The 22,770-nt window shown below is 36.0% G+C and overlaps 1 protein-coding gene across 3 annotated transcripts in view; it reads left to right on the plus strand.

The window, feature by feature from the left end:
• Positions 1-22,770, plus strand: part of LOC115228830 (mitogen-activated protein kinase kinase kinase 4) — a 183,196-nt gene that overhangs the window by 60,263 nt on the left and 100,163 nt on the right. For 2 of the 3 annotated variants that reach the window (XM_029799305.2, XM_029799314.2), the window contains 4 exons: positions 4,092-4,249; positions 6,900-7,169; positions 16,024-16,123; positions 22,479-22,562. In XM_029799305.2, the coding sequence (XP_029655165.1) occupies positions 4,092-4,249; positions 6,900-7,169; positions 16,024-16,123; positions 22,479-22,562 (612 nt within the window). Of the gene's footprint in view, positions 1-1,007; positions 1,141-4,091; positions 4,250-6,899; positions 7,170-16,023; positions 16,124-22,478; positions 22,563-22,770 lie in introns of all 3 variants that reach the window. The other variant, XM_029799320.2, reaches the window with a different exon arrangement.

Here is a 22,770-nt window from a genome sequence, read left to right on the forward strand (position 1 = left end):
TTTCTCTTCAATCTGTCTGACATGCTCTCTTTGAATTTCATTCTTATCCTTTTCTCCTATTACACTCTTAATCACCTGTTCTTTTACCCGCTGTCTTTAGTGGTTTTTCTTTGCTGTTCTGTAAATATTCTGATAGGCTTTGTTGTTGTTGTTGTTGTTGGAACTCCTGGAGTCTTGCATGCTAACACACTTGTTAATAGCAGCCTACCATGCTATCTGTTCTTTTCAATTATCTAATAATAACTATTAATTATGATTATTTATTTTTTTTACTTCTCTTGATTTATTTCTGTCATGTCTCAGCTCCATCCTACAGCTTAGAGAGGCAGCAATTTTCTCAACATATGAGTTATTCCAAGTATTGCTGCCAAGTGAATACTTCCTATGAAGATATGTATTTGTAGCTTTTGATGCCAGAATATTGCTCTCTTTGAGATGGTCTCAAGCACACTGATTACAATAGGTACCACACTCACTTTAGAAGCTCTATGAATTGTTTCACTTCCAATCCCAGATTTTGGTACTTCCTGACTTTCTCATCATCTTTCTTCTTCACAATATTCTGGTCTGCAAGTATAGCTACATTAAAGAAGTTTCACCTGATCATTTTCTGCTTCTAGCAAAGACTGGTGCTCATACCACTTGATGAAACATTCTAGCTGATACTTTTTTCACAATTTCCAGTGTATTTTCACTGCCACTTTGTTATGGCATTTTTTGTACTCCTTTTGTTTGTTCCAGTTTTGAGCATCCACTAATTATATGTCTGTCTCAAAGGTGACACTGCTGTCTTATCAATGCTGCACTTGACTGAGTTGGTTCATAAAGTTGGTTCTTGGGTGCAAGAATCAGTCCTTCTATCTCTTTTGAAAAAAAGCCATGTCTTAATCATTTTTGGGATTATTCATCAGCTTCATTTGATATGTTTTGGAAAACTCTCTGTGTAGGAGTTTCTCTTTCCAATTAATAATCTTGTTTCTATTAGTCCTCATTTTGTACTCCTTTAGGGTCTCATCATTGTCACATATCACCTCACTCAGTGCAGCCTGCAACATTCTTTCAGATAGGTGTGCAAGGACTTGATCTCCTTCACAACACTATCCTCTATTTCAACCAGTCCTTTTCCACCTTCCTTCTTAGGTAAGTAAGCCTTGGTACATTACTTCTAGTATGCATAGCCATTACCTTCTTAGTTTTCTATCCATGTTGACAAGTTCTTCCTTTGTCCATTCCACAACTCCTATGTAGTGACATATTATCCTACAGTCCACACATTGACACCTCTAATCAGGTTTCCTCCATTTAGATTAGATCTACATAGTTTTACTCTTCTAGTCTGTTCAGAAGAAATTTCTTCCTTCATCTTAATGTTCATCATCTGGCCTAATTGTAAAATACCAAGATACCTGTAACCTTCTCCATCCACTTCTCTTTATCCACTCATCATCTGGAAGCTGTATTCCACTGCTGTCTACTTTTTACCCTTTCACCAATTCAATAACTGCAATTTTCTTATATAAAATGCCATCTGGATGTCTTGACAGAAAATTTGTACAGTCTGAATGACACGGAGTCTCCTTGAAAGATTCACCTCTAGATGCTGACTTGTCCAATTTCACTTCCACCTGCAGTCAGAACAGTCTTCCAGTTTCTCATACTGTTTTTGAATAAATAAATCATATTAAATCATATTGTTAACTGTTATATAAAGCTATTATTTTGAAGTTGTGTTTCAGTTATGTTTTATGAACTATCATCTAAACCAGGGCTAAATGAAAATAGTTGTTTCCTCTTCCTCATCAACATTTGTAAGTTCTATGTTAGTTTTATTGTAGATTTTTTCTCTCATTAATTTCTATTTTTGATTGTTTTCTCTCTTTCTCTTCAATTTTGGAAACATGTGCATTTCTATTGTGTTCTCTCTCTCTCTCTCTCATCATCATTATTATTTGCATTATTTTTGTTGTTGTAACTGCACTTATTACTATTAGTAATATATTATGGTCATTTTTAAATCTCCTTCTACTGCTCTATTTTGTAGTTGAATTATCCTGATTTTTGTAGATTTTTGTAGATATTTTTGTAGATATTTGAAAACCACTTCATCTAAGTGCCTCATTATAATAATCAGCATCATTATGGAATACCTGCTTATTTGCAGAAAGTGTAGAAATCCTAGTTGAAATATTCTGTGGATATAGTACATTTTTGATTCAGCTTACGGTAAGATAGTGGCTGTGTGGTAAGTAGCTTGCTAACCAACCACATGGTTCCGGGTTCAGTCCCACTGCGTGGCATCTTGGGCAAGTGTCTTCTGCTATAGCCCCGGGCCGACCAATGCCTTGTGAGTGGATTTGGTAGACGGAAACTGAAAGAAGCCTGTCGTATATATGTATATATATATGTATGTGTGTGTGTTTGTTCCCCTAGCATTGCTTGACAACCGATGCTGGTGTGTTTACGTCCCCATCACTTAGCGGTTCGGCAAAGAGAGACCGATAGAATAAGTACTGGGCTTACAAAAAGAATAAGTCCTGGGGTCGAGTTGCTCAACTAAAGGCGGTGCTCCAGCATGGCCGCAGTCAAATGACTGAAACAAGTAAAAGAGTAAAAAGAGTATAGTAAAGCCTGATGTGATGATCCAATAAGATATCCAGGAAATTAACCTTTTTAATGTTTCTTTCGAATATTGTCATCTATGCATTGGGTAACAGATTAGATACATGGCTGGAGTAATATCCCAGCCAAACCAAAGGTGTTGTAGTGGTGGAATAACACACTGATCTGGCAGTAAAGGGTAAGTGACAGGCTTGGAAAACCTGAAGAGAAGTTGGTAATAGAGAGCACTACTAAATGGTTATATGGAAGATAAGACATGACCTGGAGGTTTTGCTATGTGACAAGGCTGTTGAACATACAGAATGTTTAGTACAGAGAGGAGCTACCTCATGCAAACCCAACAAGGAGCCAACAATTCAAGTTAATCACAGAGTGATGGATAATGTTATTGAGGATATGAAGAAAGTGAAAACTTTAGGTTCATCAGGGGTAATTTTAAAGATGTTCAAAATATCTGATTAGGTAAGATGCATAATTACTGCCTGGATAGTTAATCAGGAAAGTATTACACCCAGTAATTTCTGAAGCAGTATCATTGTAAACTGCTACAAAGGAGTTGCCTATGAGAGAGGAAATTATAGAGGAATCACACTACTAGATTAGGTTATGAAGATAATAGAGAGAGTGGTAGCACAATTAAGTTGTGACAGTCAACCTAGTTGAGATGCAGTTTGACTTTGCCCCATAAGAAACATCATGGATACAATCTTGCTTGTGAGACAAATGAAGGAGAAATACCTGGCTAAAAATAAACTTAAAATTGAACTGGAGAAAGCATTTGACATGCTCAGTTCCATGCTCAGTATTTGGCAGTCTTTCAAGAAACTAGGTGTACACAAATGGCTTGTGTGTGAGGCTGTACAAAATATGCGCAAAGATGCAGTAAGTGAGAGTCAATAATGATTTCAGTGATGAATTTACTGTGAAGGTAGGAATCCATCAAGTCTAAATCTTCAGTTCTCTTCTGTTCATCATTGTACTAAAGGCCATTACAACTGAGTTTATGACTGACTGACCATGGGAGCAACTGTATGTTGATATAATTCTCATAGTTGAACCTATAGTGAAATTAGATAAGAAATTTGAGGCATGGGCTGCATATTTCACCAGTTTTTCACTGATTCCACTTATCTTTTTCACTACCCAGAACCACTTCTTTTCCTATCCATCCTTCTCTTTAAGACTGTTCCTCTTAACCCACACTTTATATTGATAAATCTTCCGTGCCACTAAATCATCTCACCTTCCCCATCACCATGCATCTCTTGCTCTCCTCATGCACTATGTCTGCTTTTCTCCTTATTATACCTCTTTCCTTCAACATTTCTCCTGTCTACTGTATTATTATTTACTATTCTTCTGCTTTTCAGAAAAAGAATACGTGCAAGATAAAATTTTAGAGAAGGTGTGTAAATAATTTCTTTATTTAGTGTCTGATCAATCTTTGTTTGCTTTCAATCTTACTACAAAAGGTTTATTTCAACTACCTACAAAATTGGATGAATAATCTGCAAAATTTACCTGATGCATCTCAGAGTTTGAAGAATACTTTAGAAGAAGAATGGGCATTTACAAAGTCAATCTGCCCTTTCGTCATTGGTGGAGAAGCAGAAGCAGGAAAACGTTTCAGGTAAAAACAACTGTATTGAATTCTTTTGTTTAACCCTTTAGTGTTCATACTGGCTGAAGATAATTTCCCTTTATTAGTTTGAACCAGGCAGAAAATAAGCAAATCACATTATTGAATTCTCGTAACTTTGAGATAATGCGAGATAAAGCCTTTCCTGCCTTTATTCAAGTAAAAATACAGTGAAATTTTTTAGACTTCTTTGTTTTTTTCAATGGTTGAAGGGAAATATATATCTTAGATTTTAATGATATGGTGTCAGGAAGTAGCGATTACAACTTCAAAGGTTTTACTTTTGATGTACAAAATATAAATGAAAACAACAGTGATTTGTCTTCAGATGAATCTGATATTGATATTTATGAATCTTCATTGGATGAGGAAGATTTGATAATGAAAGTGATAAAAATGAAAGTGATGAAAATGACATTGCAAACATTATGGCAACATGGTTGAAGATTACTACATCAACCACAATTCCTGATTTCACAGAAAAGACTACTTTCTGATGCTCTGCCATTGGACTATTTATTTTTATTTTTACTGAAAAGTGTTTTTGAAACTGTTGCGGGAGAAACAAATATGCTCAACACATAATTTCTATTCATGGAAGGCCCGATCCACTATGGCAGCCAACTGATACTGCAGAAATGTGAGTTTTTTCACTGTAAACATTATGTTTGGTATCAAGCAGCTTCCTCAACTGTGGAACTACTGGAGTTTTGATATAAGGTATAGTGATCCATATATCTCCAGCATTATGTCTAACTATAGTGGCTTCATATATTGTTTATGTAAAAAAACTACAAGGTACCTCCACCACCAAAGGACTATGAACATTTAAAATTTCAGGTTGACATTGCATCTCAGTTACATGAGCGCTTTTCTTCTGAAAGCACAAAACTGGGAGAAAAGCAAAATTAACTGCAGTGGATGTCAACAGAGAAAATATTAACTTCAATAAAGTGGAAAAAATAAATGGAAGGAAAAAGTTTGCAGGCTGTGTTCACTGCAAAAAAGAAAAACTGCGAAAGGATATCAGGTTGAGACCTCATATATGTGTTTGTTTTGCAAAGTACCCTTGTGTAAATGGTGGTTTGGATAATTTCACAATAGAAATATAGCATAACTGGTGATCTCATCCTTGCTCACAACATCATAAGCGGAAAGTGTAACCTCTCGAAAGAGCTGTTCTTCACTCCTGCTCCAGAGCGTCGGCTGCGGAGTCATTCCGAAAAGCTCTATCTGCGACGATTTCATCTCAATCGAAGGAGAAGGGCTTTCTCCGTCCGGGTTGCAGATCCGTGGAATAAGCTGCCGGACGAGATGGTGAAGATGCCGACGACCGCTCAGTTCAAAGTCTCCCTTGACCACAAGTGGCCTGAACTCTTTACCTGAACACCACCCTGTACATAACTCCATGTCCCCCTACATGGCCTTGCTTTTTGCTTTTTGAGCCAAAGAATTAACTAACTAACTAACTATATTTTGTTGTTTGATAGTAATACTATCATATATTCCTTTCATTTTATTACAAATAATATGTGAAAGTGAGAAATACATATTATTTTTCAGTATGTTACACACCTGTATTCACCTTCGTCTCACCTGTTAATGAGTTTCTTTTTATCAGATGCATTCTGTTATGTAAATGTATTCATTAAATTGTATAAGAGTACATAGCCAATGGTATATTGTCTGGTAAAAGAGTTTCGTACTTTATTTACAATGAAAATGTTTGAATGAAATATAGAGAAAGAATAAAATCTTGTACCGGTCATACCTGTATTTTAATTAATTCAAATAAATGTACCTCATCTTGAAAAGGGGCAAAATTGTTGGCAGTTGACATCTGGGATAATTTTAATAAAAAATCAAACAGGTAAGATGCATTAAGAATTTCAGTTTTAGTGTTCATCCATAATGTCATTGCTTTTACACCTGTTAATTAAATTTACTTGCCCATAAAAGTAAAATTTAATCAGAAAGATCAACTAAAATTACATAACTATAAACCACTGGTATATAAGCACCCACTGACAAAATTTCAAATCAGTATGTAAAAAATTAACAAAGTTACAAGCAAATATTGTGGACACTCTCTTGAACCTGAATAATTCAAAATAATGTGAACAAATAAACATTACATTTGACAGATTAATCTGAACACACAAAAGAGTTAAACAGGTGAGAAATAGGCTGATTATATCTTTAAAATAGTAAAATCAGTTTGGAAGGTGTTTTGTGCAAGTATAAATCTTTTTATGAACAGCATATAAAATATGAAACAGAAATAAAACATATAACTTAGCTCTATTAAAAAATTGCTTCCTACATGCATATTTTCCCTCAACCAAACATTTAATAGTTCAAACTGAATATTAAACTGTGCTACCTTCACCAATGTCTCCAAAATACCTATGACTATGAACATTCTGCAACAGATTCCTCCTGAGATAATGATAATTTGTTATCTCAGGAGGAATCTGTTGCAGATGAACTATTAAATGTTTGGTTGAGGGAAAATATGCATGTAGGAGGCAATTCTATAGGTAAATATTTTTTTCTTGTTGCTCTCTAGATTGTCTGTTTATATTAAATCCATTTAATTCTCAAATAAGTTCACTTGAAAATATGTATGCTTTACTTGCAGTGCTCTTGCTAGTGGACTACTTAGCTCCATAGCTGACTTCTTGGAGAATGGAGTTGATGAGTTTTACACTAAAGGTAATGAGAGTGAGGAAGAGACTGTTTGCAAAGAGAATGGTCATGACAAAGAAGGGGAAAGAGATATGAAAGAAGTCAAAACTACAAGTAGTCATGCAATAAATAATGCTGAATTGGAGACAAATCCTGACGATACTGCTCTTGATAAATCTACTGATGATGAAGCCTACCACAAGGACAAAGTATTAAAATTAAGGTAAATGAATGTTTGATTTTAAAATTTCTTCCCTTAAAATTTAAATATGTTTTTAGTGAGAACTCTACCTAATAAATTAAAGATTTTAATTTTTTTAAATGAATCTTGTTTATTTCTTTGTAAAGAATTTTGCATATGTATTTTAAATTTTAAGCATTCCTTTTCATTTTTATTTCTATATTTATGGGCTAATGAGGGAGGCTCTACCTGATTATTTGACCTGCTAAAAATAGCAATGGAGTTTTCCTCAAGCATATTCTGTTGTCTTGGGTAAGGACACTACATACTCTTAAAAAGATAGTGTAATTACGACTGGAATATCTTTGATCACACATCTACCCACTCATGGTTATCCAAGGACTGAACAGAGAAAAAAATGATTATATTTATGTGAAGAGAATTTATGATTATTTGAGATGTATGGGCTTTTGGATGTGAATTTAGAAAAATTTACTAGTTGCTTTTATGATAGAAAATTTATTAGTATGGATATGCTATGTAAATGTCAGATGCATTTTAATGGAGTCATTTGAGTTGATTGTAGAAAGTAACCAAGATCAAAGTAAATGATTTGAGAAAACAAATTGTTAAATCAGACTTGACAAGCTTGTGTTTCATCAAACAAAGATGTAAATAAAAATACAGTAAAAACATTTTGAAAAGATAAAACAGGATAAAGATGCATAAAGATGAGTCAACACTTTCTTGTAACTTCATAACTAAAACAAGAGCACTCAGAGAGCGCAAACATCCACCAAGGCAACATCAACGTCCTCTCTATGATTAGCCAGGGATGATTTTTAAAACAAGAATATCTGAAATAAACTCAGGTGCTCTCACAAACGTGAATACTAAAAATGAACCCAATCGCTCTCAAAAATTAAGTAAAATAACTGGAAAAATAATCCAGAATCTTTGTCCAGTACCAGATCGATCCCAAAATCTAATCAGTTCATGCCAGTCATGAGGCCAAACATCCCTGAAATGTTCATCCAAATCCACTCAGTGGTTCTTGAGATATCTTGTCCATGGACTAACAAACAAACATGACTGAAAACAATACATTCACCATCACTGAGGCAGAGGTAATAAAATTTTAAAACTGTGACAGCAGGCTACAGTTGCTTTCTAAGAAACTGTAGCTTGCTGTCTTTCACTAGCTTACTGTCAGGTATTACACCATAATCTATAGTATACTCTCAGGTATTACACTATAATCAAATCATACCTTACATCTAAATGTAGCTTCAGAAATACATCAACCAAGCAACTTAGTGTAAAATGCTTGCACATGAAGCCACTGTAACAAAAATAAATGGTATGAAAATGGCAATTATCATACTTTGGCTTTGTGATGCAGATCCATGAAGGAGGCTGTCCACATCAATAACAAACATGCTGATGATCTGCTTCTCCAATGCAGGACAAGCAGGGCCAGTTGTAGCAATTGCAAATAAAATTCTGTTCTGGGTGCAGTGCAGCTGTGTTATAGTTTGTCCTCTATCTGTCATAGCTTCTTGTGTATTATAGTTCTCTAAGCCATTAAGGTAGAGTTTAAACTGAGTCTCCGTAGGAACTTCAGCATGCTGAGAATTTATTTTACTTAGTTGAACATGAAGAATTAGGGAAAAATTTCACATGTAGGTTCAAAGCTTAGAATCTGAGAATTCTTGAAGTAAACATAGCAAAGATAAAAGTTTTAGCTAGATGGAAAGAAGACAAAACTCTACAAAAATCTGGAAATTGACTAATCCAGTATGTGGAAAAGGAATAGGTAAAAATTTCATTAACTTGTGTTCAAGAATTGCAGTAAGATCACAGTCACAAAGTCAGAAGAGGACTTCATATATGGCAAATGTTCAGAAATAGTTAATAAGAAGCGCACTCTTGAAATTAATTCTTTCAAATGCTTGGTGGTCTTGCAACTTCTAGGAGACATAATTAGCAGTGAAGGAGGGTGTGCTTGTTACCTATTTTGGCATTAACATTACCTATCAATATGACTTTGTCATGATATGGAATTTTACTGATAACTGTTTGCAATTTAGAATTGAATATGTGATGTTCTTGTTCAGGTGCTGATAAAGTAGATATATATGAACTGATAATATGCATAAATAGGGAATTGCCTATGGGTATTCAAAAGGTTACAAGATGCTCATCAACAACTTGAAGGATAGATGGCAACTTACACAGTAAAGTGATTTAATGGTAAATTCAACAAATTGGCTCATCTGCTGGCTCTCCAGTCCAAAATATCAAATGTATAACAACTCACAACTTCTAATTCACCTGTATCTGCAAACCTGGTTTCACATAGAGCAGCAATATCAATATTATATGAGCTGATTAGTGCAGTTAGTGCAGTTTTTTTTAATTCTAGACTGTCTTTGCTGTGTTGTAAAGTACTTATATTCTAACAACCAGAGATTAACATGTTTCAGTTTTCTTATCTTTACTTTGACTTTAGTAATAATAATAATAATAATAATAATAATAATAACAATAACAATAATAATAACAATAATAATAATAAGGCCCGCACTGAATAACAACATGGATGTACTAAACTGGGCTCTCCATTCAAAAACAAATCTAATCCAATAACATTGATGGAATTAGATAAAGGAACCTGAGGGAAACTTGAAGGAAGCGACCTTTTAACGAAGACACTAAGAAAAAAACGAAATTTTACTGCCATGCAAAGTACAGTTTCTCCTACGCACGGTGTCTCAATGAAACATGTGCGAAACACACACGCGATATCAACACCGGAAAGTTTACATAGAATAAAATAGAAACGGACCAGAATAAAAAAAAAACAGTGAGTACATAAATTGAGTAATTACACATACACTCGAAAGTCTGTACAATCATATATACATTTTGCTACCCATAGGACTACACATACATCCCAAAGTTGAACACATTAAGTGAAATTTACAGGACACACACTCACGCACATGAAAACACGTGTCACAAACCAAAATCAAAACTTTCTTTGTTTTTCTTCTTATTTTGTTCTCATATTTTTGAAGTACCACAGACAGAGTGAACCTTTCATAAGGGTAAAAAACATCACACAAAAAAAAAAAACTATGACCGGAGGTAAAGCTATCAACAAAAATAAATAAATAAATACAGACGAATACAGATCTGCTAGCCTTAAGAAATTATGCTACGAACGATGTTTACATGCAGAAGTGGTGTCGTCGCAAAAACTTAACCCTAAACTGACAGATCTTTTTGTTTTCTTCTTATTTTACTATCATTTTTTCAAACTAACACAGACAGAGTGAACCCTTCATAAGTTTAACCCCCCCCCCCAAAAAAAAAAACTATGTCCAGAGGTAAATCTATCAACAAAAGAAATACAGACAAATACAGATCTGCTAGCCTTAAGAAATTACGCTATGAACGATGTTTACATGCAGAAGCGGTGTCGTCGCAAAAACTTAGCCCTAAACTGACAGATCTGACTCCTAATGTAAGAGCCAAAGCTCGTCATGCCTCAATGTCAACAAAAATTACAAACCACAATGGTCATCGATCGGTTTACAAAAGACCATAAACCAGAATATTGAACCAAATTCTGATTGAAAAATCAGCTACTGGTTCAAATCTTCCTGACACACAGGAGCTGGACTTACCCCACAACCGGAATATTCTAACAGATGGCCATCCATGCCCGTCACCAAATAACCAAAAGAAAAAGAATGAGAAATGGTCTAGGGAAGATAATAAGGAAGTTCTTATGGCCTTCTACCATGCCATATATTTCCCCACAGATAAATCTAACACTGTACAAACATACATAAACTGGAGACAGAAACCCTGAAGTAAGACCCTACATAGACAGTAACAAACTTGCCAACGTCAGAAGAAACATTATAAAAAAAAAAATTACTGACTGAAGTAGAGATTGACCAAATCAAACAAGCAGTAACAGATAAAAACAACGAAGCTGCAGCTAAAGAAGATAATACAGAGGAAATAATTATAGACCAGCCCAGGGCTGATAAAAATGCAGTAAGGATTGAAAGAGTTAGTATAACTGATAGGCAAAGTGAAATACTCACTGAACCAATCATAAACACTAAGACAGATGAACATCAAATAGAAGAAGAAAGTCACACAAATATTGGCCCAGCTGAACTACATGAGCTAAAGAATCAAATCATGATTGAATGGCTGAAAATTAAAGAAACCAGTATGGATGAACGCGATACACTCCCAAGAATCCGCAACTCTAACCAAAACATGAAAATAATTGGTAAAATCCGCCTTGCACTTAAGGATATAATTTCAGCTAATGATGTTAATATCACAGATCTCAACCACCTGTACTATACATCTGCGAAAATCTCAACGATTCTATGTGGTGAAAAGATTAGAAAATGGTAACATTCCCACAAAAAGCCTTCTTGGCAAGAGTGTATCCAACATCAAATTAAACTACTTAGGTCTGACATTGAATATTTGAAAAACCTTAAGGTTGACAAGACTACCAAACCTACAAAAACCCCAAAATTAAAGAAAAAATATAATATGAAAACTATACTTGATATTGATGCCACCATAGAAACCATCAAGCAAAATGCATCTGCTAAAGCTGCCCGCATAGCAAGGTATGAAAAGCGTGTTAGATTCTTCAAGGACAACAACATGTTCAAAAATAACCCCAAAACTTATTACAGGAAGATAGGGAAAACACCAGTTACTGTAAAGTCTGTACCATCAAAAGAAGAAGTGCAGGGTTTTGGGAATAAAATTTGGGCACAAGAAAAAACACACAACGAAAAGGCCCCTTGAATAGCTACGGACTTGCACTCCTTAGAGGAGCAAAAGTGAAAGGGTGTCAAGGTAGAAGATTTAAGATCTGCTCTCAGGAGGTCAAGCAAATGGAAGTCTCCGGGAAAGGATAAAATTCCTAACTTCTGGTTGAATGATTCCCAGAGAGCCATGAACTGCTAACAGAACTTTACAATGATGTTTTGCAACACCCTAGTAGGATGTCTGCTTGGCTAGTTAATGGTTTAACATTCCTGCTCCCAAAAAGTGAAGAAACAAATGAACCAAAAAACTATTGACGCATAACCTGCTTAACAACTATGTATAAAACGCTAACATCTGTCCTGACGGAATATACCTATAGTTTTTTAATAGACAGCAGCATATTCCCTAATGAACAGAAAGGATGTAAACGTGGATCCTATGGTTGTAAAGATCAGCTACTCATCAATAAGATGATCTTAGAAGATTGTCACAAACGACACAAAATCTTATCAATAGCCTGGATTGACTATAAAAAGGCTTTTGATAGCTTACCACATAGCTGGATTAAGAAATGCCTGGAAATGTATAAAATAGCGCCTACTCTACGAAACTTTTTGTCTGTAAGTATGAGATCATGGAGAACCACACTAACTTTGAACAGTGACGATGAATCTCTAAATGCTGGTGATGTAAAAATTTCATGTGGCATTTTCCAGGGCGACTCACTATCACCACTCCTCTTTTCTTTAGCCTTAATACCTCTCTCAAAATTGCTCAATGACGCACAGTATGGATATAAAATGTTGGATAAAAATATAAATCATCTCATTTACATGGATGATTTAAAGCTCTTTGCAAAAAATGACCAACAACTCAAGGGCTTACTAATGATTGTTAAACAATTCAGTGATGACATCAGAATGCAATTTGGCCTCGATAAATGTGCAAAAGCTACCTTTATCAAAGGAAAAATGACAGAAACATTTAACATTTACCTCGACCAGCAGAATGTCATAAAAGAGTTAGACCCAGCGGAGAGCTACAAGTATCTAGGGGTAATTGAAGGGGACGGAATAAGGCATTCAGTGATGAAGGAAAGGAACGGGAAAGATTGTTATCGCAGAGTAAGAGCAATACTCAAGACAGAGCTAAATGGGAGAAACAGGATCGAAGCGATCAATGCTCTAGCCATACCAGTCGTGACTTACAGTTTTAATATCGTTAACTGGTCAATTACTGAAATATGTAATCTTGACAGAAAAATACAAAAACTGTTGACAGTGCGTAGAATGCACCAGCCTAAGGCAGATATAGAACGACTTTATCTGCCAAGAAAAGAGAGAGGCCGTAGACTTTTACAACTGGCAGTAACAATGAAGATTGCTACAATTGGCCTAGACACCTACCTGAAAAACTCTGGGGACTGGATGTTAAAACTTGTGTCAAAACATGAAAACAAGAAAGCATCATACTCAGTAACAAAACAGGCAAAGGAATATCTAAGTGAATTCCGAACACAACAAATTTCGGAATTAGACATACAAGAAACAAGCACGTAAAAAGCTAAGCGCATGAAAACCCATGCTAAAACTGCTGCCTTAGATATTCTGAATGATAAATGGCAAGAAAAACCTCTCAATGGCAAATACCCATGGAGAGCGAATAATGCAGATGTTGACAAAGCCCTGACCCATCAATGGCTAATGGCCTCTGGCTTAAAATCTCAAACAGAAGGGTTTATCATAGCAGCTCAAGATCAATGCCTACCTACAAGGAACTACCAGGCCAACATATTAAAGAACGGCAGTAACCCAACATGTCATGTATGTCAACAACAAAATGAAACCATTGATCATGTTGTCTCCATGTGCAGTCTTCTTGCGCCTACAGAGTATCTTAACAGGCATGATAGAGCTGCACAATATATTCATTGGGTAATTTGCAAAAGCCTGGACTTGCCCCATGATAAAAACTGGTGGGAACACAAACCGCCTCCAGTGCTTGAAAATGACCACATCTCACTCCTCTGGAACTTCACCATTCAAACTGACAGAAAGATATATGTGAATAGGCCAAACATCTTAGTAAAGACTTCAGACAAAAAACATGTCTCCTCATTGATATGACTGTCCCAATCGATATAAACGTATCTGTCAAGACCTACCAGAAACTGAGCAAATATGAAGATCTGGAAATAGAAATCAGCAAAATGTAGAACCTGAAGACTAAAACAATACCTGTTGTCATAGGTGCCCTGGGAATGATAGCAAAAGGGGCTGATTGCTACTTAACTCAGATACCAGGAAACCCAAAAATGGCAGAAATTCAAAAGATAGTGCTCGTGGGAACTGCTCATATCCTACACAAAATACTTTCTATGTAATCTCAAGTTTTAAAACAAACATAACTTTCGTATGTTTTTTTTAGGCATTCACTAGTACAACACTAAATACAAAACCAAATATATGGCACCCTAGGCATAACATCAACACGAACTTCCAACTTGTTGTCTCTTGAGGTCTCTGGGTGAGACTTGGAGCCAGCTTGTGCAAATGAAAAGCAAAAGTCAAACAGAATAATAATAATAATAATAATAGTAATAATAACAATGATGATGATAATAATAATAATAATAATAATAATAATGTGCACACCCTTGGAGTTAAAAGTGAAAGAAAAACATGGTGGGAATAAAGACTTGAAAATCAAATTGAATAGCTCAAAAGAGATCTTGGATGTAAAAATGCAATCGTAGAAAAGAAAAAGGTGAAGTAGAGACACATGGGAACACAACATAAAACAGAAAAGCCTGCATGCAGTTAAAGAAGAACTTAAGCAAAAAAATAATAAATCAAAGTAGGTAAAAAGTAACTGACACTAAAAGAGAGCAAATCAGTATCAACAGAATAAAGAAATGATTAGTGTAAAAGAGCATGAAAGAAATGATATGCAGAAGCTGAAGCAGTAAGAAAATTCTGCTTGGAAATCTGGAGCAAGGAAGTCCAACATAATTTAAAAAAGCAGATTGGTTATGGGAATTTAAAAGAGGAATGGAAGATGGAACAATGCTAGAGAATATAACAATCAGTTATAAGAAAATAAAAGAGATGATTAAGAAAATACGAAACTGGAAAGCCTCCCAACCAGATAGTATCCGGGGTCTGTGGTTCAAAAACCTCCTGGGTATACACAGCTATATATGAGTGTTTAATTGACTGCATAGAAAATGGAACACCAACATGGATGATAAAAGGAAGGATAGTGCTGATAGAGAATGACAAAGAAAAGAGAGAGGAAGAATTTAGCTGTTGGATAGATAGATTATTGGAAGGCCTACAACAGTGTCTCACACAGCTGGTCCTTGAAATCTCTGAGAATGCACAGAGTCAATGAGAAGATAAACAACTTTCTGGAGAAGGCAATGAGAGAATGGGAAGTACAACTGACATGTGCAAATGAATCACTAGGTAATGTGGAAATGTGTAGGGGCATTTTCTAAGGAGACTTGCTCTCTCTGTAACACTTCATCATTGTATTAATCCCTCTGACAAATATACTGAAAAAAATCCCTACACGTCTATCAAAACAAAAATTAGAATAAAGCACCTACTTTATATGGATGACCTCGAGATATATACAAAAAATGAGACGGACCTGAATTCTTTGATCAAAGCAATGAGAACAGAACACAAGAATGCAGTACATTGATTCATAAACAGAAGTATTGTCTCGCTAATGACTTAGAAGCCTTAATATTATAGAATCACTTGGTACATGACAATCAGAGTGTGGAGGGCAAAAGTAAAACTTGAAACACACCAAAGTTGATAAAGTGTGGGTTAGAAAGAGCTCCATCAGCATATGATGTAATGGTGCCATTGGATAGGAAGTCATTAATCTAAGGTAGAAGATATGGTGGAGCCCATTGGATGACAAATTTGGTACAAATAGTATGAATTGTGACCAAAAAAACCTGTGTAACTTTATACATAATGATGACGAAGATCAGCTCCTTTTAACAATTTTATTTTGTAATAACATTTTTAACAAGTGTGTTTTCATTTACTGTTAACTTTAGACATCGTATTCAGCAAACATTTCGTGACTCCAAAAATCTTTTCCGTGAAGGACGTGAACGAACTTCAAAAGCTTTAGGCTTTGCCAAAATGTTGAGAAATGTAAGTACTTTCATTATTTACATTATTTACATTTGACAGATATTTGTCCTCATCTTGTTTGTTGTTAACACATTTCAGTTGATATACCATCCAGCTTTCATCAGGTGTCTTGGGGAAATTTCGAACCTGGGTTCTCATTCCTAGGGTATTTTTCAATGTTATTATTATTAAGTTGTCAAGAAAGTTCTTGCGGTTTTTAACTTTTAAATTCAGATGCACATATCTCGACTCAAACAAAACTTTATTAATCGAAATAAACACCATCAGAATCAACACACTTTTGCCAACATGAAACAAGTTTATTTATGCCAGTAGCATAAAAATCCTGTGTTCTGGTGGCAATGAAGTTGTTGAAGGCGTGTTTGGCATTGTCTTGGTTTTTGAAGCATTTCTCACGCAAGAAGTTGTCGAGATGCTTGAAAAAGTGGTAGTTGGTAGGCAAGAGGTCTGGTGAGTATGGCGGAGGAGGCAGAGTTTCGTAGTCCAATTTGTTCAACGTCTGCAGGGTCAGTTGTGCGACATGTAGCCAAGCATTGTCGTGGAGAAAATTGATCCTTTTCTACTGACCAATGCTAGCTGTTGTTGTCGGAATTTCTTATACATTTCATCCATTTGCTGACAGTACTTCACTGTAATGGTTTCACCTGGATCCAAAAAGCTGTGATGGATGAGACCGGCCGCAGATCACCAAACAGTCACCATGACCTTCTGGTGCAATTTTGGCTTCGGAAAGTACCGTGGAGCTTCATCAGCATCCAACCACTGAGTTGAGCGTCACTGTTGTCATAAAGAATCTACTTTTCGTTGCAAGTCATAATCCTGTCGTAAAAGAAGGGAAGACGACACTTCAAAATGGCATTTTTTTCTGTTGTCGTTCCAGTCAGCACAGTCCCAGCAACTACAACAGTCTTGCCAACAATAGGGCAGATGTATCCGGTACAACAAGCATAATAACAGCAAATATCCAGGGTCTTTATCCGAAAACAAAACAGTGTAAAGTCCCTTTCTTGGAAGAATTAGCAACAGAAAACAACTCCAAAATAATTGGAATTACTGAAAGTCATCTCAACGAAAACATCCGCAACAGCGAAATCACAATCAATAGATTCAACATCTTCAGATGTGATAGACAAGGCAGATCCCATGGGGGCGTTATCATGTATATCCATGATACCTATGCATGCATAGAACTTGTCAATGAATCAAATGCCTACTGCAACCTGCTGTGCATAAAAATCATCCAACTTAATACAGTTGTAACAATAATGTACAGACCGCCAAACAGCCCAACATTATCCTTCACTGAGCCACTGACGAAGCTCCAACAAATTCTGGGAAACATGGCAAGTCCAATGCCAGACATTATCCTCCTTGGTGACTTCAACTTCCCTAACATCATCTGGCCACATGGACACATACTAAAACTGGGGACAAAAGCTGAACAAATACAGGCAGCCAAACTGTTGGAAGTCACAGAGAAATTATACCTCAAACAAATGATGACAGAAGCAACAAGAAATAATAATACGATCGACTTGGTTTTCACCAACAACGAGGACACGCTATTTGACCTTCACTCAACCCCAACATCCTTTCAGACCACAATATTATTGAAATGCATTTACACATTGGTAATGAGCCCAATGCCACAACTCTTAAACAAAAGGACATGCCAAAGCTATGCAGGTATGATTATCACCAGGCAAATTGGGAAACTATTAACAACCAGTTACAAATCATTGACTGGGATCTCTACCTTACTGGGCCAGATAAACACAAGAAATTCTTAAACAAGATCGAAGAAATATGTGAAAAAAATGTTCCTCTAAAGAAAACCAAGTCCACAAAAAAACCTGTACCATGGGAGCGAAAGATCCTGATGCGCAAAAGGTCAAGACTAAGAAACAAAACATCTAAGCTGACTTCAAAACATGAATTACAGAAAGTCCTTGACCAAATATACAGATTAGAAGACAATCTAAAACAACACTATGATGAAGAACGTAACAATGCAGAAAAGAGAGCCATAGAAAACATCAAGAAAAATCCAAAATGTTTCTACAGTTTTGCAAAGAAATACTCGAACACCAAGTCAACAATAGGACCTCTCCAGAGACAAAATGGGGATGTAGTGAATAACCCTATTGAAATGGCAGAAATGTTGGGTCAACAGTATGAAAGTGTCTTCAGTGAGCCATCTAAAACCATGAAGATCCATGACCCAGGAAAATTCTTCAAGGATATCGACCATACTAAACCTACCCTATCCGACATTGATTTCAACCCAGAAGACATAGCAAGAGCCATAGACAAGCTCTCCATGCACTCGGCTGTGGGGCCTGACGGTTTCAATGCCATGATACTTAAAAACTGCAAGGTACAATTGTCGAAACCCCTTTACATGATATGGAGGGAATCTATGGAGAATGGCAAAATACCAAATACATATAAAGAAGCACACATAACTCCAATACATAAAGGGGACAGCAAATCAAAACCAAAGAACTACCGACCAATCTCACTGACATCACACATTATCAAGGTCTTCGAAAGAATAGTTTGTGGAAAACTGGTTGAGTTCCTGGAATCCAACAATCTGATGAATTGCAACCAGCATGGATTCAGGTTAGGTAGATCATGCCTTTCCCAACTACTGGCACACCATGACCAAATCCTAGAAAATCTAGAGAATGGATACAACACAGATGTTATCTACCTCAACTTTGCCAAGGCATTTGACAAGGTAGATCATGGCATCCTGGGTCACAAACTTCGAAAGCTAGGAGTAGGAGGAAAAGTTGGTACATGGATACATGAGTTCCTTACAAATAGAACTCAAACAGTCACTGTGAATGGAACCCATTCAACACCATCACCTGTGACCAGCAGTGTTCCTCAGGGTACAGTACTCGGCCCAATCCTGTTTCTCATCCTCATCTCTGACATAGATGAAGATACAACCAGCAACGTCTCATCCTTTGCTGATGACACCAGGGTCATGAGACAAATCAAAGACGAGGTGGATACAGAGGCCTTACAAAAGGACCTGACCACCATATATAAATGGCAGGAAACAAACAACATGTTGTTCAATGATAAGAAGTTTGAACTAATTCGCTACGGAACAGATCAAGATCTGAAAAATACAACAAACTACAGAAACCCATCAGGACAACAAATAATGGAAAAACAGTATGTGAAAGATTTAGGCATCCACATGGGAACCAACCTAAAATTCAGAGAACACCTTGACTCAGTCTGTCTTACTGCAAGAAAGTACAGCGGGTGGATCTTGCGCACCTTCAAATCAAGAGATACCTCAACAATGAAAACCCTCTGGAACAGTATGATACTTCCGAGGATTGACTACTGTTCTCAGTTGTGGTCACCAACAACAAAGGGCCAACTATCTAAGATAGAATCGCTCCAAGAAATTTTACCTCATACTTCTCAGAAACGAGGGACCTGGACTATTGGCAAAGACTCAAAACCTTGAGGATGTACTCAATAGAAAGAAGATTTGAGCGATACCGAATTATATACATTTGGAAAATGATAGAGCAGAAGGTGCCAAACTTTGGTATCAAAACCTACCACTCACTGCGCCACGGAAGACGCTGCCAGCTGCCACCAATCAACAAAAAGGCTGGCCAGACAGCAAAAACCCTGCGAGAATCAAGTCTGTTGGTTCGAGGAGCACAACTGTTCAACTCCATTCCGGTACATGTCAGAAATCTATCAGGATGCAGTGTGGAATCATTCAAATTGCAACTGGATAGATACTTAAGCACCATTAGAGATGAACCCCATCTCCCAGGATATACACAACGAGCACAAACTGACTCAAACTCGCTCCTACACATGTCAAAATTAAGCAGAGAATACAACCTGGCAACCACACCAGACTCTGAGGGTGGAGTCTTCGACTTGGCCTGAGCATGGACTCAAACCCAAATGAAATGAAAAATGAAATGAAATGAATTCATGTGGCACCCATTTCCCGAGTATTTTTGTTTTCCCACTGTCATTTAAGTGGTTGGAAATTGTCATATGCATTACATCTAATTCAGAAGCAAGCTCTTAAACAGTTGTGTGTGAATTGGCTTCCACTAAGGCTCTTAGCGGAGTGTTGTCAACATCCAATGGCTGGCCACTACACTTACCATCATCAAGACTCTCGTCACCGCTACGAAATTTCTTGAACCACTAGTGGTTCCTGGGCCAAACACATCATTGATATCGCGAGCTGTTTCAGCAGCTTTGCGGCCTAGCTTGAACTGGAATAAGTAAATTGTGTGAATTTGCTTTTTGTCCATTTTGTATTCAACATTCCGGAAAAAATGGTCTAATTATTCAAAAAGAAAAAGAATAACACGGTTAGAAAAACGGGCTTTAAACTGATGTATAAAGTCAAAGTAATTTAACGAAAATTAATTTGAAAATACATAATTTAAAACCTAAATTAAAAATTCTGCAAGAACTTTCTTGACAACCTAAAATTATTATTATTATTATTATTATTATTATTATTCAGGTCAGTGCCTGGAATCGAACTCGGAATCTTGGCGTTAGTAGCCCGCACTCTTAACCACTACGCCATATGTGGGCATATGGCGTAATGGTTAATATAAAGTTTAAAAGCTCCATCATATACTTCAGAAAATTTGTTAGATTAAATGTCTATTTTTCTGAGATGAGTTGATAAATTATAATTTTTTTGATTATAATAAACTCATCTTTAGAAATGAAAAACAAAATAAAATTAACCTTATTTTGATTGGTTTCATTTCTTAGGTATTGTACTCTCAAATGTGTGCATAGTACCAATCTAGGTTAAAAATCAAAATCTTTATTTTAAATGAAAGCTGATTATGTTCTTATCCACTGGATGACTGATGCATGTATGATTAATGTCCCATTTTTGGGTTGTTAATATTTATTTTTCAACAGAACAGGCATGTTTTGCTGATGTCTGCATTGAACTTACTGATTGTGCTATCAGTATGTAGTATGTGCTATTTGTGCTCTTCATCACCATCATGTTGCCCTTGCTGGCATGGGTTTGATGGTTTAACCAGAGCTGGCAAGCTGCACCAGACTCCAGTTTGATTTGGTATGGTTTCTTCAGCTGGATGCCCATCCTAATGCCAGCTACTTTAAAGAGTGTACTGGATGCTTTTACGTGAAACCACATGAGCACTTTTATGCATTATTTTTTTACATCTGCCACAGAAAGCCCTACTTGACATGGGGTAGGTGGGGCTTTCTGTGGCAGTTTTATAGCTAACTGCCCTTCCTGATGCCAACCCTTTATAGCCATGTTAGAAAGTACAGGGATGTGTCATACCCTGTTCTAAAAACCAGGATACTTACAGTAATGTGCACTATATATGCTACTACTTGTATATTTCTAAGCTTCCCCCGTGGTTCATAGTCAGTTATGGAAATTTTATTCCAAAATGGTATAAGGTTCTTTTTCTTACACCCTATATCTTCTGTCATTCTTTACTTTGATGTTTCACCTATCATTATTACTTTACAATAATCCTCATTCCTGCTCTTTATATTCTTTCCAATTTTTCTTTTAAAGATCTGTAAATGCATGAGATGTTATAGATGCAGTTCATATGCTCTAAACAGACTTGAGTAGGTTTACCTTTGGTGAAGTATCTGTGCAGTATGGTGTTAAATTTGAACACAGTTTTGCTGTTGTATATGTGTTTATTCTCTGAATTTTCTCAGACAAATCCTTGTAGTAACATACAGTTTCAGAGTAGATTGGTTGAGTATTTATTATTTACTTCATAGTAATTGTGAACCCTATATGATGGGCTTGGCATTTGTTAGGTGATTCATGATATATATGGCTAAATGACCCACCTTTCTACTAATTCTCATCTTTTCACTTTTGAGATTAGCAGCTCAAGTAATTTTTTTCCCTCAAGCACCTACCTTATAGAACTCTCTTTTTTGTTACTTTCCTGATAGATATGATCTTAATTCTTTTAAACATTGCATTGATCATTTTCTAGTTTTTAGGACAGCTCATTTGATTTTTGCTGGGTGGAGGTGCTTGTCTCCACTTTAAAAACATAAGGACACAGGAAATGTGTCAAGTCCAACAGGAAATGGTATTTCCTAGGGCTAAATAACAGTAGCATTCTTCCCTTTCATGGGACTATCACATTAAGTTGACAACATACTATTGCTTTATCGTGCTGCTACTGCATATATCTCTGAGAGATTTAGAAATGTATTATTTCTAAACTAAACTATACCTCTAACATATTAACATATTGTCTAAACTACTTCTATTCTTAAAAGCCTATAATTGTTTTACTGGTTGATTTTACAGGACCTTGAATTAGCTGCTTCATACAAAATGAATGTTTCCAAAGTAGAGATTATATCAAAATTGGAAGAAATGAAGCATGTATTGGTAAGTATGATTTTAAAATGTATGAGAGTCATTTGAGAAAGTCAGAAGTATTAAATATTCAATTGTGCTTTTAGTGAAAAGGATTTAAGCTTTAAACTGTAAACCAAATCATATCTTGTTATCTTACTGTTAGATCCTATTAGATGTTTGCAAATAATTTGTAAGAAAATTTATTTTGATAATACAAAGGTTCCAAGAGAGAGTTTAT

This window comes from Octopus sinensis, linkage group LG2, assembly GCF_006345805.1.
Source record: "Octopus sinensis linkage group LG2, ASM634580v1, whole genome shotgun sequence".
In the NCBI taxonomy this organism is placed as follows: Eukaryota; Metazoa; Mollusca; class Cephalopoda; order Octopoda; family Octopodidae; genus Octopus; species Octopus sinensis.